We start from the raw sequence: 17,286 nt of genomic DNA, 5'->3' as shown, positions 1-17,286 counted from the left end.
TGAGCCACAAACAAGCCCGTCCTAACCGTCCTTTCAAAAAGCAGTCACGTGTCCCTAGCCAGTTCACCTGACCCCATAGACAACGTGCATCCCTCCGTCGAAAACGGAAGCGGAAGAAAATTCGACGAGCGTTCCTCGTCTCGGGAAAATGAACGACGGGTGGGGATGACGCGAGAATGGAAATCACTCCGGACGATTAATCGAACTTCCATCACTGAACCGGCGTTAACCACCAAAAATGAGCCATCGATGGCACAGCACTTTCGATTCGGTTGTTCCGGCCGCAAAGTGACCCAGAGACGAAAGCCGCATAGCAACCGGGATCGAGCGCAGCGGCCGACACTTTGTATTGTCCTGCGTGTGCTCCTGCGGGGTCCAGGATGACCCGGATTCACCGTAAGAAAGTGAAAGGGTAGCCAGGTGTTCGATGGGTATACTAACGACTCGTGTGCGCAACGTTGTCCAGCCCATTTTCCCGAGGACTTTCGTGGCTCCTCCTGCTACCCTGACCTAGGAGAGCGGACTCGAGACCAGGAATGGATTTTCAGACGGTCGCGTTAAACGGTGACCCAGTTGGGAGGGCGCATGTCAAGCGATTGCGCGCCGTATTTATTCGTCGACGCGGTACACCCTCGTTTTCCGCCTCGTGTTTATGTTCCGACGCTCGTGTTTTCAAACCGCACCGACTTACACTCATTTACAGCCTTTACAAATTTTCACCAATTTCCCCGTTTCACCGATTTATCTACTTCTCAACTATTTTCATGCTGTTCGAAGAAGTAGTATCGTTCGAAAAGTCTGGCTTATCGCATCCAACCTGCCCTCGTGAGTCAGGCGCAAGTGCGTCGTAAATGTATCATGAATGCGTCATAAGTGCGTCATGAGTGCGTCGTGATTATATCATGAATGTGTCACGAGTGCGTCATGAGTGTGTCATGACTGTGTCGTCTATGTATCATGAATACGTCATGAGTACGTCATGAGTGCGTCATGAGTGTGTCATGAGTGCGTCATGACTGTATCATGAGTGTGTCATGAGTGCGTCATGAATGTATCATGAGTACGTCGTGAATATATCATGAATGTATCACGAGTGCGTCACGAGTGCGTCATGAGTGTGTCGTCAATGTATCACGAATACGTCATGAGTGCGTTATGACTGTATCATGAATGCGTCATGAGTGCGTCATGACTGTATCATGAGTGTGTCATGAGTGCGTCATGAATGTATCATGAGTACGTCGTGAATATATCATGAATGTATCACGAGTGCGTCACGAGTGCGTCATGAGTGTGTCGTCAATGTATCACGAATACGTCATGAGTGCGTCATGAATGTATCATGAGTGCGTCATGAGTGTGTCATGTGTGTGTCATGACTGTATCATGAATGCGTCATGAGTGTGTCATGAGTGCGTCGTGAATATATCATGAATGTATCACGAGTGCGTCACGAGTGTGTCGTCAATGTATCACGAATACGTCATGAGTGCGTTATGAATGTATCATGAGTGCGTCATGAGTGTGTCATGAGTGCGTCGTGACTGTATCATGAATGCGTCATGAATGTATCATGAGTACGTCATGAGTGTGTCATGAGTGCGTCACGAATGTATCACGAGCGCGTCGAGTATTACAGAAAAATATTGCCCCCAAAATTACCGACAATCCTCCCTTAAACAGAAATTTTAACCAAGAAATATCTATGAAAACTACGGCGAAGAAATTCGAGCGAACACCACGAGCGAAGAAGATAGCAAGGACCGATCGAAGGCGGCCCAATTATCGATATCTTCACTGGCTGTTCCATGGATAGTCGTATCAGTTGGCTGCTGACAAGTCCATTAGGACGTGTCTTGCTGAAAATTTTAGCAGCCGCTGCCTCTAATATCGATCCACCTGGTTAAACGTGCTCGCTTCAATCTCTAATCTGCATGGTTGAATACACGTTTCTAAGGACCTATAGGATCTCATTTTGGTCCTTTAGAAACTGACACGTTCCTCATTCCGCGCTATCAAATACGGTAGTGTGTACTACGAGATGAGGTCTCGAAGCTGACTATACTCTGTACGTGGTAATAATTTAGGAGTGTTACGGCAGTTGTGATATTTATAATATTTATAATACTTGTAGTACTTGAAATGGTTATGTTAATTAGATAATTTTGAGAATTCTTCTTGTGGCGAACGATACAGAAATACATACTGTCCACACATTTTCACAGTTATTATCTTAACTAGTCATTACTTCCTTTAGACTACTTTGTAAAACCTACTTGTAAATCCAGGTAAGTGTCTATATTTGACCCAGATCAACGTTCCAAACCAACTGTGTACAACTCACCTCATCTCTGAATGAAAGTAAATCTCCAGGTGTCTCGAAAAAGATTCTCTCCCTTTTAAAACAAAAAGTAACTAATTGTAGAAGTCAGAAGGCCCGAGCACTAGCGAGAAAGTCACCGTCACGCGCCGCCTAGCGGCAACCGTAAGAACCACACCCTCGCCACCTTACCGGTCAAAATATTTGAGAAAAATTCAACGGTGAATTTCCCCGGTTTTCGACGACAGAGTGCCGCGAATCCCAATAATCGAAGTTCCGACATATTTCAAGTATCGACTCGAATTCGCGGAATTCGAAATTCTTGGCAAGTGGACCGAAAGGATCAGGACACGTCGTGATCAGGAATTCCGCGAACGCTCGAGTGGAACGCTCGAATCGGGCCAATCGTCCTCGACGAGAACACTGCATTCGATGCGCGGGCTACATCCACATACTTGAAAGTCGTATGCAAATCAATATTATTGAAGAGGTGCACGGGTTCACGTAGTCTGTCTCTCCAATTGATGCCCGCTCGAATGAAAAAATTGATCCTGTCCTATGTTTTTTTCCCTCCTTTTAATCCGTCGCCCGCGATTCACGTCTCTAGCATCGACGTTACGGATGACTGGCTGATTACGTTTCTTTTATTCTCTTTTGTCAGTTTCCTTCTTTTTCTATCGATTAAAGGTTCACGGAAGATTTTTATATTTTCCTACTGACACGCTTTGATGTTGGGGAGTTGTGTAGGGTAACGGAGGTTGGGTTTCGACTTGGCTAAACATGAATTGGATTACATCTGAATCTGTGACGGGCGGATTAAGTGCCTGTAAGGGCCTGCGGGCCATTTGTAAATTTCGGGATTTGCAGATGTAGGGTTAGGGATGTGGAGATGCACAGATTTGGGGATTTAGGGATTTAGGGGGGTTTGAGGATTTAAGAATTCAGAATTTGGGGATTTAGGTAGCAGGAAATTATGGAATTTGAAGATTTAATTATTTCAATACTTCAGAATTTGGGGATTTAGGTAGCAGGAAATTATGGAATTTAGAGATTTAATTATTTCAATACTGCAGAATTTGGGGATTTAGGTAGCAGGAAATTATGGAATTTGAAGAGTAGGTATTAAATTTTAGAATCTAGGGATTTGCTAAAATGAAAATTCTGAACATCAAAAATATAAGAACGTGTAGTTACGAAAGTTTGACAATTACCCATCACTCCCGAATTGAGGTTATGTTCGTAACAAAGTGAAGTCCATACCTGAAGCTAGATCTAACTCTCAGTTAATTTAACTTCGAGTTAAACTTATTGCTTCGGTACGGAATCAATGACAGTAAGGTCTAGGTTAGATTAGGTTAGCTCTAACTAAACAATTACATTGAAGTAGATGCAATTTCCATCCTTAGTTTCAAACAATGTTTTACTTCCTCGTACAGAACGCTAAGATTGAATTTAAGTTAGCAATATTTCCAGTAAAAATAGAAGTTGAAATGTTACAATGAAAATTACTATAGAACGACAACAGAATGATAGTGTTAGAACTTTTGTTTCTACCATTTTGTTACAAAGATACAAAAGTTTTCAAGGTTTCTTACGGCACCAGTCGAAAAATTTTGATCATGGCTTTATTCCCGCTTCAAATATCGACACACGAGTGTCAAACTGTTCGGGCTTTGATAAAAGCGAGCGATATTACGAACGGACACGTTTCCGTTTTTTAATACGTTTTTCAGACCAAACGTTCGTCGAATTCCATGTTATTTTAACGTCACGGAAAGGCATCGTATTTACTTGTTTTTAACACGGACACGTTTTCGAACTTTCGACCTTTGCCTACTTCATTCAGCCTCTTGATGTCAGCGAACGAGTGGCGACGCCGAAAACCTTCATTTCCAAGTAGCGTGCTTTAAAATCGCTGACGAATATCAGCCTCTGTCTTCATTTTTAAAGACACTTTTTGTGGTTCCAGGGTTTCAAAGCTTTTAAACCTTTTTCAACTTTCAAAACATTCGGGACTCTCAAGACTTTCAGGAGCTTTCGATGACTTTCAGGGCTTTATAGATATTTAGGACTTTCAAAGGAATTCAAACCTTTCAAGACTTTTAAGACTTTCAAGACTGTCAAGACTTTCAAGACTTTCAAGACTTTCAAGACTTTCAAGACTTTCATGACTTTTAAGACTTTCAAGACTTTCAAGACTTTCAAGACTTTCAAATCCTTCAAACCTTACAAACCTTGCAAACCTTTAAAGACTCTCAATCATTTCAATCATTTCAAGACATTCAAGACATTCAAGACATTCAAAACTTTCAAGACTTTCAAGACTTTCAAGACTTTCAAGACTTTCAAGACATTCAAAACTTTCAAGACTTTCAAGACTTTCAAGACATTCAAGACATTCAAGACTTTCAAGATATTCAAGACTTTCAAGACATTTAAGACTTTCAAGACATTCAAGATTTTCAAGACATTCAAGGCTTTCAAGACTTTCAAGACATTCAAACCTTTCAAATCTTTCAAACCTTTCAAAACTTTCAAACATTTAAAATCTTTCAAACCTTTCAAACTTTTCAAACCTTTCAAACCTTTTAAATCTTTCAAACCTTTCAAACCTTTCAAACCTTTCAGACTTTCAAGACTTTCCAGACATTTAAGACTTTCAAAAGTTCCGAGAGCTTTCTGTAAATCATATTACTATTGCAACAGCAGTAGCTTCGAAACCTATCTACTATTCTGATACCTCCGCTTTGAACAATCCGCAGATTCCCCTAATTAGCATTTAACCCTCTGAAACGATTACCTCCGACAGCCCTATCTGAGAGTATCCAAAATCCACACGAGTGAGCCCGTCAGCACGAACGTACACACATTTAGCATCTTCAGTCAACAAGAAACAATAACAGCGGTAAATGCCGATTCGAGGACGAATTAATCGCAGCAACGAGCAATCGGGTCGTAGATTTACTCACACCGTATCAATTACCCCCTGGGTAATTCCCTCCGTTTCCGGTTTCTCTTCTTCTCACCCGCGAAATTTTTGGACGATGTCCGAAAGCGGAGAAAAAACGCGCGACAACGGCACGACTGTAAGGAAGCTGGCGCACTGTGCAGTTGTCTGGCAACCGTGGATGGGAACAATGGCTCGTGCTAATTTTAATCGGCTCGATTTCGACCTCTCGAGTCGAGCACGACCGATGCTCACCGACTTCTTTCCTCGTCTTCTTTTTTCCTTCGCACTTCACTTTTCTTCGCAGCCGTTTCTGTTCGACATATCGAGTGTCACGGATTTTCCTTCCTTCTCCCGTTTCCAGCCACTTAGCCAACCATTTCGTTCGATGCGGATAATGGATTCGCTGACACGCTGATACACGGCTGTACGAATGCTTAATTGCCTGCTGACGCTGGCTGGGGAATAGGATGCTGCATTTCTGGTTACATTTCATGCGATTTGCGTTGGTATGACACTTCTTTGGGGAGATAGAGTGACGGAATTTTGGTTCGAGTTGCATAAATTGATGTTAAGCTTCAGGAATAGTGATTATGTTTGGTTAGGTTAGGTCTAACTTAAGTTCAAGTTGTTAGGTTAGGTCAAACTTAAGTTTAAGTAGTCAGGATAGGTCAAACTTAAGTTCAAGTTGTTAGGTTAGGTCAAACTTAAGTTTAAGTAGTTAGGTTAGGTCAAACTTAAGTTCGAGTAGTTAGGATAGGTCGAATTTGTTCATTAAGTAGTTAGGTTAGGTCAAACTTAAGTTTAAGTAGTCAGGTTAGGTCAAACTTAAGTTCGAATAGTTAGGATAGGTCGAATTTGTTCATTAAGTAGTTAGGTTAGGTGAAACTTAAGTTCAAGTAATCAGGTTAGGTCAAACCTAAGTTCGAGTAGTCAGGTTAGGTCGAACTTGTTCATCAAGTAGTTAGGTTAGGTCAAACTTAGGTTCGAGTAGTCAGGTTAGGTCGAATTTGTTCATCAAGTAGTTAGGTTAGGTCAAACTTAAGTTTAAGTAGTCAGGTTAGGTCAAACTTAAGTTCGAATAGTTAGGATAGGTCGAATTTGTTCATTAAGTAGTTAGGTTAGGTGAAACTTAAGTTCAAGTAATCAGGTTAGGTCAAACCTAAGTTCGAGTAGTCAGGTTAGGTCGAACTTGTTCATCAAGTAGTTAGGTTAGATCAAACTTAAGTTCGAGTAGTCAGGTTAGGTCGAATTTGTTCATCAAGTAGTTAGGTTAGGTCAAACTTATGTTTAAGTAGTCAGGTTAGGTCAAACTTAAGTTTGAGTAGTCAGGTTAGGTCGAATTTGTTCATCAAGTAGTTAGGTTAGGTCAAACTTAAGTTCAAGTAGTCAGGTTAGGTCAAACTTAAGTTCGATTAGTTAGGTTAGATCAAATTTAAGTTTAAGCAGTCAGGTTAGGTCAAACTTAAGTTCAAGCAGTTATGTTAGTTCGAACTCAAGTTCAAGTAATAAGGTTAGGTCAAACTTAGGTTCATGTAGTCAGGCTGGTTCAAACTTGTTCATCAAGTAGTTAGGTTAGAACAAACTTAAGTTTATGCAGTCAGGTTAGGTCAAACTTAAGTTCAAGCAGTAGGTTAGTTCGAACTTAAGTTCAAGTAATAAGGTTAGGTCAAACTTAGGTTCATGTAGTCAGGCTAGGTCAAACTTGTTCATCAAGTAGTTAGGTTAGATCAAATTTAAGTTTAAGCAGTCAGGTTAGGTCAAACTTAAGTCCAAGCAGTTAGGTTAGGTCAAACTTGTTCATCAAATAGTTAGGTTAGATCAAATTTAAGTTTAAGCAGTCAGGTTAGGTCAAACTTAAGTCCAAGCAGTTAGGTTAGTTCGAACTTAAGTTCAAGTAATAAGGTTAGGTCAAACTTAGGTTCAAGTAGTCAGACTAGGTCAAACTTGTTCATCAAGTAGTTAGGTTAGGTTGAACTTCTATTTGAGAAACAAAGTTAGGTTAAACTTAGGTTCAAATAATTAAGTTACATTATACTATGGTTTATATAGTCAGGTTAGGTCAAGCTATGATTTAAGTAGCTACGCTAGGTGTACAGTTAGGTTATGTTAAACTTAAATGCATCAAGTCGAGTTAGATTAAGCAGCTACCTCACTTGAAAATCTCTTAAAAGATTTCAATAAAAGATCCACAAAAAGTATCCATAATACATTAACAACCTCGAAAGTGCATACATAGTACAGCTTTCTCGAAAGGATTGGAAATGGTTTCCCGCAAAGAAAATGGTCGACAAAGGTGAGAAATCTGTGGTTTTTCCCCTTTGTAGTGCTTCTTTTTCTGGAGATCCGTCACAGATCCAATTTCGAGTCGCGGAACGACTTCTCTCCCTCCGTCATCCCCCTACCCGTTTCCCACCCCTCTACATACAGTGTTCTTAAAACCGAGACACGGAAACTTCTCTGTCGTGGATGAAAAAAGTTTCAACGAGACTTGCCGCGGATTTTCTAAACAAGAATGAGCTCGTTCCGCGAGGAAGTGGCAAGTTTTTTATCTGGGAACATCCGGAACTCTTTTTAACTCTAGGGATACGTAGTACTAGCAACTTTTCAACGCAGTTTCGACGATCGCTAATAGCCTCGGTTCTTCCAATCGATACGTCGTTTAATTAACAGAAGTTACGCTAAACTTGTAAAGAGCTCTGGTGACAAACTTGTCAATTGCAAGGTTTCTAAAGTTATCCGTTTTTATCTTAGAAAATTATATCTAGTTATACGAAATACTTTGTTAACTCATTTATCTAACAAAAATAAATATGGATTAGTACAATTACAGATGAAATCACGTTACCGAAAGATTTGCCTAAAGTCTCCATACAGTGAACACATAACCTCAAAAACTGACCCATAAACCGATTTATTAAATTTGGCCGATAGTCAAATTTATCATATAAGTATCCAAATAAAGAATTAGTTATAAAACATACAATTCATCTTTCTTTTGGGCAAATCTTTCAGGAATAAAGACGTCTGACAAATATCAATGAAAGTACCTGAGCCTGCACAGCCGCCAGATAGAGTTGCGCCTCCCCCAGCTCGAAACGCTTCATAGATATATCTTCTTGTAGCTCGGCCACTTTAGTGTAGAGATTGCTTTCGGCGCTTCTGCAATTAAAGAAGGGCAACCGTTCAACGATTCCGGTTTTCCCGGGTATTAAAACGCCAACACGGTCGAGTGTGTTCCCCTCCGGAGAAAGCTTTCTGAATGCCGTGGTTCCTTTTGTAACGTGTTTACCTTTAATAAATTGAACCAGTGGCCCGGCAACCGGAACGAGAGGCAATTAAAACTATTCTCTCTCCGCTATTAATTATTTTTACGCTCGAATCTTTCGTTTGGGGACGCCATCGATCCTACCCCTTTGCCTGTTGGGGGTTTTGGGAATTTGGGGACGTGGGAGTTGGGAATTTGAGAGTTGGGGGTTTTGGGAATTTGGGGACGTGGGAGTTAGAAATTTGAGAGTTGGGGGTTTGGGGAATTTGGGGACGTGGGAATTGGGAATTTGAGAGTTGGGGGTTTGGGGAATTTGGGGACGTGGGAGTTGGAAATTTGAGAGTTGGGGGTTTTGGGAATTTGGGGACGTGGGAGTTGGAAATTTGAGAGTTGGGGGTTTTCGGAATTTGGGGACGTGGGAATTGGAAATTTGAGAGTTAGGGGTTTTGGGAATTTGGGGACGTGGGAGTTGGGAATTTGAGAGTTGGGGGTTTTGGGAATTTGGGGACGTGGGAATTGGAAATTTGAGAGTTGGGGGTTTGGGGAATTTGGGGACGTGGGAGTTGGAAATTTGAGAGTTGGGGGTTTTGGGAATTTCGGGACGTGGGAATTTAGGGGGATGGGAATTTGGAAATTTGAGAATTTGGGGACGTGGAAATTGGGGGGGATGGAAATTTGGAAATTTGAGAATTTGGGGACGCGGAAATTTGGGGGGATGGGAATTTGGGGACGTGGAAATTTGGAAACTTGAGAATTTGGAGACGTGGAAATTTGGGGGGATGGAAATTTGGAAAGTTGAGAATTTGGGGACGTAGAAATTTGGGGGGATGGGAATTTGGGGACGTGGAAATTTGGAAACTTGAGAATTTGAAGACGTGGCCCGGCAACCGGAACGAGAGGCAATTAAACTATTCTCTCTCCGCTATTAATTATTTTTACGCTCGAATCTTTCGTTTGGGGACGCCATCGATCCTACCCTTTTGCCTCTCGTTCACTCTCAAAAATTACTTTCTATAAATACAACAAAGATTTTACTACCGTACTACGGACAGGTTTATTAGCCTCACGAAATAGGTCAATCGCATGGGCCTCTGGGTCCCACCTAGGCCCCTATTAGCTTTCAAACCCAGTACGGGGGCACTGTAATGCCCCAGATGTGGTGACGTACTTGCGTTGCATGCGAACCAGTGCGTCCAGGGCGTCCTGTAGACGACTTATTTCTTGCGACAGAGTATCGTGTTCCCGTCGTAGATCTTCCATCAGAGGCAAAGTGCTGGTCGATGTCGGCGCCAATTCGTCCCTAAGCGGAGGTACTTGATTGATCCTGTCGATCGGTACTTGTTCCGGTGGACCCGGTGCCACGAACAGGCGCCTGGAAGGCTTTTTTGACGGAGTCGCCGTCGCCGCTAGGCTCCGTGCCAGAACCTGGACACGAAACTCCAATTACAACAATGGAACGTGAATTCGAAGGACGTAGCACGGGAAAGTTCTAGACGTCTAGTCTAATCAAGCATTGTCAGGCCTCGCTTACTCCGCATAAGTTAATTAAACTACACAATTGGGTATAATAGAGAGCGAAAAGTAATAATGATCCTTTTATCAGGAGCAAAGTGCGTCTGAATGAATGCCGTGAATGGAAGGCTTCCACGGTTCACCGATCAACAGGCTCGCCCTAATACGCCTGCGTCGGATGATAAAATCCTCGCTTCCCCGTAATTGGTTCGAACGAAACACAAGGCGCGAAGCTTATCGCACACGGACACGTACTTGCAGGTCGTTCAACGGTGCGATCACTTGAGCCTCCTTGGCGACAGCTTGATAACGCTTCGCCTGCTCGCTAGCCCGCTCCGCCGCCGCTTCCGATATGCCGGCGACGCATTTGCAAGCCAGCCCGCACAGCTCCTCGTACACCTCCGCTATTTCGCCGAGTAGACCGGGTAGGCAGTGAGCTTGGTATCGTTCCGTGATGGCGTTAGTGGCCCTCAGTTGAAGAACGTAAGCGTTGTGAGACTCCAAGTAAGCGCGTTTCAGTTCCTGATCGCTACTACCGTCGCTCGTCAGCAGCGCGGCGTAAGCGCGCTTGTAATCCGCTCGGGCACGCTGCAGTTTCTCCTCCGTCTTTGCGACTACTTGCTCGTAAGCCTCTCGGTGCGCGAACACCTGGAATTAATGCGTTATCACCCTTTTTGCCAGTTATGAGCTAGTATTACTAATGGCACTTTAGCGTCTACCTCTGATGAGGGAGCCGCGCGGTATCTTAAGGTGGAGGATGATGGAAACATGTTAAGTTGGAAGGTACTTTTTTGATATCGGAGCAAGGAGACCGTAATAGGCTGAGGGCACCTAGGAGACATCCCAATGAGTCACCCTTCTTGGCAGTTATGCGCTAGTATTGCTAATGGCACTTTAGCGTCTACCTATGATGAGGAAGCCGCGCGGTATCTTAAGGTGGAGGATGATGGAAACATGTGTTAAGTTGGAAGGTACTTTTTTGATATCGGAGCAAGGAGACTGTAATAGGCTGAAGGCATCTAAGAGATATCCCAATGAGTCACCCTTTTTGGCAGTTATACACTAGTATTGCTAATGACACTTTAGCGTCTACCTCTGATGAGAGAGCCGCGCGGTATCTTAGACTTTAGGTTACGATGGAAACATGTGTTAACTTGGAAGGTACTTTTTTGATATTCGAACAAGGAGACCGTAATAGGCTGAGGGCACCTAAGAGATATCACAATGAGTCACCCTTTTTGGCAGTTATACACTAGTATTGCTAATGACACTTTAGCGTCTACCTCTGATGAGGGAGCCGCGCGGTATCTTAGACTTAAGTTTACGATGGAAACACGTGTTAACTTGGAAGGTACTTTTTTGATATTCGAGCAAGGAGACCGTAATAGACTGAGGGCACCTAGGAGACATCCCAATGAGTCACCCTTTTTGGCAGTAATACACTAGAATTGCTAATGACACTTCAGCGTCCACCTCTGATGAGAGAGCCGCGCGGTATCTTAGACTTTAGTTTAAAATGGAAACACGTGTTAAGTTGGAAGGTACTTTTTTGATATTCGAGCAAGGAGACCGTAATAGGCTGAAGGTACCTAAGAGGTATCTCATCCTATGGACCAAGGACTTCACTGCAGACATCCTCATACCTTTCTGGATTGAAGCTTGCGATGGAAGCTGGCTTCTAAAGTGGGTCTGGACAGCTGTTGTTGAAGTACCGCAGCCAGATCCAAGTGTGCCACCGCGTCCGCTTCGACTTGACGAAGCAGACTCTCCCAGACCCGACGCATTCCGCCGGAATCGACCCTCATGTCACCGGATCTTCCGCGAAACTCGTCGACCAGACGTCGTACCATCGCGGAATGGTTCTCCATCGCCGCGCCCAACTCCTGTGCAAACTCCGACACTGGTAACAGAAATAGGACCAACGTTATTGGCGGTCGAAGTGGATTACCTTCTAGAAGGAACTTGATTCGGCCGAATTTAATTTAATTCAGTCTGTCCTGATACGTCTCCTATGTGGGATTCGAGGTGACGTTAACCTAGTCCCTACTCTATCTTAACCTAACCTGACGCTGTTAGAAAATATTCTTCAAGAAGTAACTTTGGCTGGCAGAAAGAGGTTGAAGACCATTAAGTTTCACTTAGCAATAATTATCGGAATTCGTTCATAATAAATGAAGTTGCCTCTCGCGCACCGTCTTTCTTTTAATTAATCCGTTTGAACAGCTTATCGAATAGTTTGGTCGTTAATTAACCAGACTGTTGAATTCGTCTCCTCGAAATCGATCGCTCACGATTGACCCCTTCACCGATGTTTCCGAACAATGAACACCGGGATTGTATTAAAGCTCCCCTAATTGTTTATTGATACAAGAGCGGCCCCATCTGTTCTTCACATGTCGAAATATTTGAAGAGAACTCGACGTCTCGTGTATCCAACACCACGGACTTTCCATTCTATTCCCTCCCCAAATGTGTTTGACAGCCCTCTTGTACGTGTGGACGCTTTAAAGCTCTGCTATGGAATCATTTCAGCTCGGGCAGACTGGTTGAAAGCTTTTAAACAACCGGCTCCATTTAATTAATTGAACCGAGCTTCGGCGCGATCGGAATGTTAGGGGCTGCATTAGCACGCTCGGTTTGTGTTTTCTTTTCAGCCATTTCGACGAGATTCATCGATTTATTTATTTTAATTTTGGTTAATTTCGTTCGGTGCGTTTCAACAATGTATTTTTGTTCATGGTATGTCTTTGTTCGATTAAATTCATTTTAATCGCTCATAATAGTGTGTTGATCCATAAAGCTTCCAACGCAGGGAATTATCGCTCATCTCTGTTCGATGAAATTCATTTTAATCGCCCATAATAGTGTGTTGACCCATAGAGCCCCCAACGCAAGGAATTATCGCACATCTTCGTTCGATGAAATTCATTTTAATCGCTCATAATAATGTGTTGACCCATAGAGCCCCCAACGCAGGGAATTATCACGCATCTTCGTTCGATGAAATTCATTTTAATCGCTCGAACGATATATCGGATTTGAATTTCCCGCCAAGAATTTTTGAATCATGTATTCGGTCTTAATCACGCGATAATTGCTTGCGTAATAAAGTGTCGACGCACAGCCCCCAACGCAGGGAAATATCGCGCATCTTTGTCCGATAGAATTCATTTTCCTTGCATCGCGTTAACCAAGGGTGATTCGGTTTTAATCACTTGATAATTACTTGCACGTTTAGCGCTCGCCCCCGTTCTTTGAAAGTGATTTCACAGACCGAAACGTGAAATGTTAAAGGTCTCGCGATTGCAAATGCCAAAAACGATTTGACAAAAAAAGAAACGAAGGTTGTCGTGAAAAATTCAATTATTACCATTGACGTCGCCTCGAACTGAAGACTCGTTAACGAGCACAGAATTGACATTCAATTACGCGGACGTGTCTAAAAATAGGGCTCGATTAATTCCGAGGCAAGCGATAGTCAAGCAAATGAACTAAAATCACGCGATTATGCTTTAATATTTTCAGTTCACACCTTGTCGCGATATTTCTCCAAAGGTCATTTTCGAGTTAACCTAACATCAAACGTGATCGTCCATTGTTAATTTCCGAACGATAGAAAGTGGGTCAATTGCACCCAAAAGCCCCGAAATCTCTTTCCTGCGATTTTACAACTTTTTAAAGTACAAACAGTAGAAACTCGCAGAGTCAACCTAAAAACGTTCATTGTTGATTCTACGAGAGTTAACAGGGAAGTTAAACCTGATTCTTAAAATATACGCAGTGTGTTTTTATGTATCGTCGTCATGCACTATTTTCCGAGGTTGGGTTAATTTTAAGATTCCGCGTAATCTTGACTCGAATCCACGAAAACGGACGCTTGACCGCCAACACAACGGAGAATGACTTCATTTGTTTTGCAACGCGATCACCTGGCCTGTCACCTGCTAAATGAAACACGAGTTTAATGAAAACATTCAATTATTTTTAGCCCTTTTATTTCATAACTAGCGTTAACTCGTTAGGGTAGTTACAAACACCGCATCCATTTTATTCAAATAGGTTACGCAAGTTAAAATGGCGGTAGAAGTTCGAATTCAATTTTTATACCCGAGAAGAAACTTCGTTTCCCAATTTTGAAAATCCACTCGGTAATAAAACGTCCAAAGTTGAAGAGAAGGTTATACTTCGATAAATTTTACGTTAGGGTACAAAGTAACAGAGATTATAATAGTAAGTCATAATAATGGCGGTAATAAATTTGAAAGCATTTCTATGGGTCGTCGATATAAAACCGCGTCGTATTTCGCCGGGATCGCGGTCGTTTTTCGAAGAGGCGATTATGGCGAAGAACATGGTGGCACGGTAAGTGGATTGTATTCGAAAACTGGAAGAACTCGAGGAACTTTCAGCCCGAACAGCGGTTTGCTCCAGAAAACTTTTCAGCCCGTTAAAGAAGCATTGGACGCGGCAAGTTGTTTCAACTTCTTCCAACGTTTCCTTCAATTAAAAGTAAAAATCGTCTCGATGCATTTCTTTGTTTCTAATTTACAACTATCCCTGCAACCCACTTTCGAAGAACAAATATTTTGCTTATACGAAATGTTTAATTTCACATGGTTGGCTCTGAAGACGTTAATAAAAGAACATTTATTAAACTCTTCCCCTTAGATGAATATTTAAAAACATTTTCTAACATTGTTTTACGTAGAAGAATATTTAAAAATGTTCAAACATTTTGTTTTAGTAGAAGAACAATTAAAAATGTTCAAAAATATTCTTCTTAATAAAAGAACGCCTTTAAAAATATTTAAAAATATTCTTCATAGTAGAGGAACAATTAAAAATGTTCAGAAATATTCTTCTTAATAAAAGAACGCCTTTAAAAATATTTAAAAATATTCTTCATAGTAGAAGAACAATTAAAAATGTTCAAAAATATTCTACTTAGTAAAAGAACATCTTTAAAAATATTTAAAAATATTCTTCACAGTAGAAGAACAATTAAAAATGTTCAAAAATATTCTTCATAGTAAAAGAACGCCTTTAAAAATATTTAAAAATATTCTTCATAGTAGAAGAACAATTAAAAATGTTCAAAAATATTCTTCATAGTAAAAGAACGCCTTTAAAAATATTTAAAAATATTCTTCATAGTAGAAGAACAATTAAAAATGTTCAAAAATATTCTTCTTAATAAAAGAACGCCTCTAAAAATATTTAAAAATATTCTTCTTAGTAAAAGAACATCTTTAAAAATATTTCAAAATATTCTTCATAGTAGAAGAACAATTAAAAATATTTAAAAATATTCTTCATAGTAGAAGAACATCTTTAAAAATATTTAAAAATATTCTTCATAGAAGAACATCTTTAAAAATATTTAAGTATTCTTCATAGTAGATGGACGTTTGTAAAAATGTTCCAGTAATTCGAAGTGTTTGCAACTAAAAAAGAGTGTATTAATCGTCGTAAAAGAGAAAGGGGTTAATAATGTCAGCATTTCCGACGCTGTTCCCTGGAACGTTCGCTATTTGACACTTTCGATTAGTCGCGGACGTGTCAATTCCACGTGAACGGGCAATCGATACTTCTCCATCCAGGGCAAATGAGCTTCTTGCTAAATTGTCATGGATGACTGACGACTGTAAAGCCATTAAGTCGATCATGGAAGTAAATTTTCCATTTAATTCGTTGCATTTCCCTACGCTGTTTACATTGCCTCAGCAAACAAATTACACGATATCCATCGGTTTATTAATAAATTATACAATTTTGTCGATGGGATAGACTTTTGGTCGTAATTAGCAAAATGTGATAAAATAATTCCTAAATTAATAATATCATTGCTTTTGTTAGAAAAGTCGTAATTCATAAAGTTAGGGATATCGCAGAATATCGTGTTTAGAATTCGTTTCCCGGAATTCCTATCTGAATATCTTGCCCCTTCAATTAACCCTGTCACGTTAATTTTCCTGTAACGACCGATCGATACCGCCTACGGCGAGGCAAATAGGCCAGACGTCTATTTGTCATCTCATTAGACTTTTCAATGGTCGTTTACTCGATCGTTGGCCCACCTTCTGCTGGTCCGATCAGCGACGGTATTGTTCTACTTTCTTCGATATCGTACTTACTCGAACGGACCTAATGATTTCGATAGCACACCGATATCTTTAGTTTGATTGCTGGTACCGCAAACATTTAGCTAGACAGGTAGAACTGTGGTATTTGGAAAGTTACTGCTCGAAGAAGTTTAAGAAAAGCGATACTGAGGGAGCTAGTGGACAGACAAGTAGTAGAACTGTGACACTGCAGGCGTAACTGGTCAGACAAGTGAAAGAAGAGTGGTACTTGAGAAGTTACTGGTCAGATAAGTAGTATGAGATTGGTAAGACAAGTAGTATGAGCTTGATAAGACAAGTAGTTTGAGACTGGTAAGACAAGTAGTATGAGCTTGATCAGACAAGTAGTATTAGCTTGATCAGACAAGTAGTATTAGCTTGATCAGACAAGTAGTATGAGACTGGTAAGACAAGTAGTATGAGGCTGGTAAAACAAGTAGCATAAGCTTGATAATACAAGTAGTATGAGCTTGATAAGACAAGTAGTATGAGACTGGTAAGACAAGTAGTATGAGCTTGATAAGACAAGTAGTATTAGCTTGATCAGACAAGTAGTATGAGACTGGTAAGACAAGTAGTATGAGCTTGATAAGACAAGTAGTATTAGCTTTATCAGACAAGTAGTATGAGACTGGTAAGACAAGTAGTATGAGCTTGATAAGACAAGTAGTATTAGCTTGATCAGACAAGTAGTATAAGCTTGATCAGACAAGTAGTATGAGCTTGATAAGACAAGTAGTATAAGCTTGATCAGACAAGTAGTATAAGCTTGATCAGACAAGTAGTATGAGCTTGATAAGACAAGTAGTATAAGCTTGATAAGACAAGTAGTATGAGACTGGTAAGACAAGTAGTATTAGCTTGATCAGACAAGTAGTATGAGCTTGATAAGACAAGTGGTATGAGACTGGTAAGACAAGTAGTATTAGCTTGATCAGACAAGTAGTATAAGCTTGATCAGACAAGTAGTATGAGGTTGATAAGACAAGTAGTATAAGCTTGATAATACAAGTAGTATAAGCTTGATAAGACAAATAATATGAGCTTGATCAGACAAGTAGTATGAGACTGGTAAGACAAGTAGTATAAACTTGATAAGACAAGTAGTACGAGCTTG

The 17,286-nt window shown here is 40.9% G+C and overlaps 1 protein-coding gene across 3 annotated transcripts in view; it reads right to left on the bottom strand.

Moving 5' to 3' along the window:
• Nucleotides 1–17,286, bottom strand: part of Stacl (SH3 and cysteine-rich domain-containing protein) — a 78,838-nt gene that overhangs the window by 14,642 nt on the left and 46,910 nt on the right. For all 3 annotated transcript variants that reach the window (XM_003702504.3, XM_012283510.2, XM_012283509.2), the window contains exons 3-6: nucleotides 11,691–11,947; nucleotides 10,303–10,695; nucleotides 9,704–9,960; nucleotides 8,318–8,429 (exon numbers count right to left, since the gene is read on the bottom strand). In XM_003702504.3, the coding sequence (XP_003702552.1) occupies nucleotides 8,318–8,429; nucleotides 9,704–9,960; nucleotides 10,303–10,695; nucleotides 11,691–11,947 (1,019 nt within the window). The remainder of the gene's footprint in view (nucleotides 1–8,317; nucleotides 8,430–9,703; nucleotides 9,961–10,302; nucleotides 10,696–11,690; nucleotides 11,948–17,286) is intronic.

The sequence above is a fragment of the Megachile rotundata genome, chromosome 16 (genome assembly GCF_050947335.1).
Source record: "Megachile rotundata isolate GNS110a chromosome 16, iyMegRotu1, whole genome shotgun sequence".
Taxonomy (NCBI): domain Eukaryota; kingdom Metazoa; phylum Arthropoda; class Insecta; order Hymenoptera; family Megachilidae; genus Megachile; species Megachile rotundata.
Note: the sequence above shows the minus strand (reverse complement) of the source record. Positions and strands in the feature narration are given on the sequence as shown.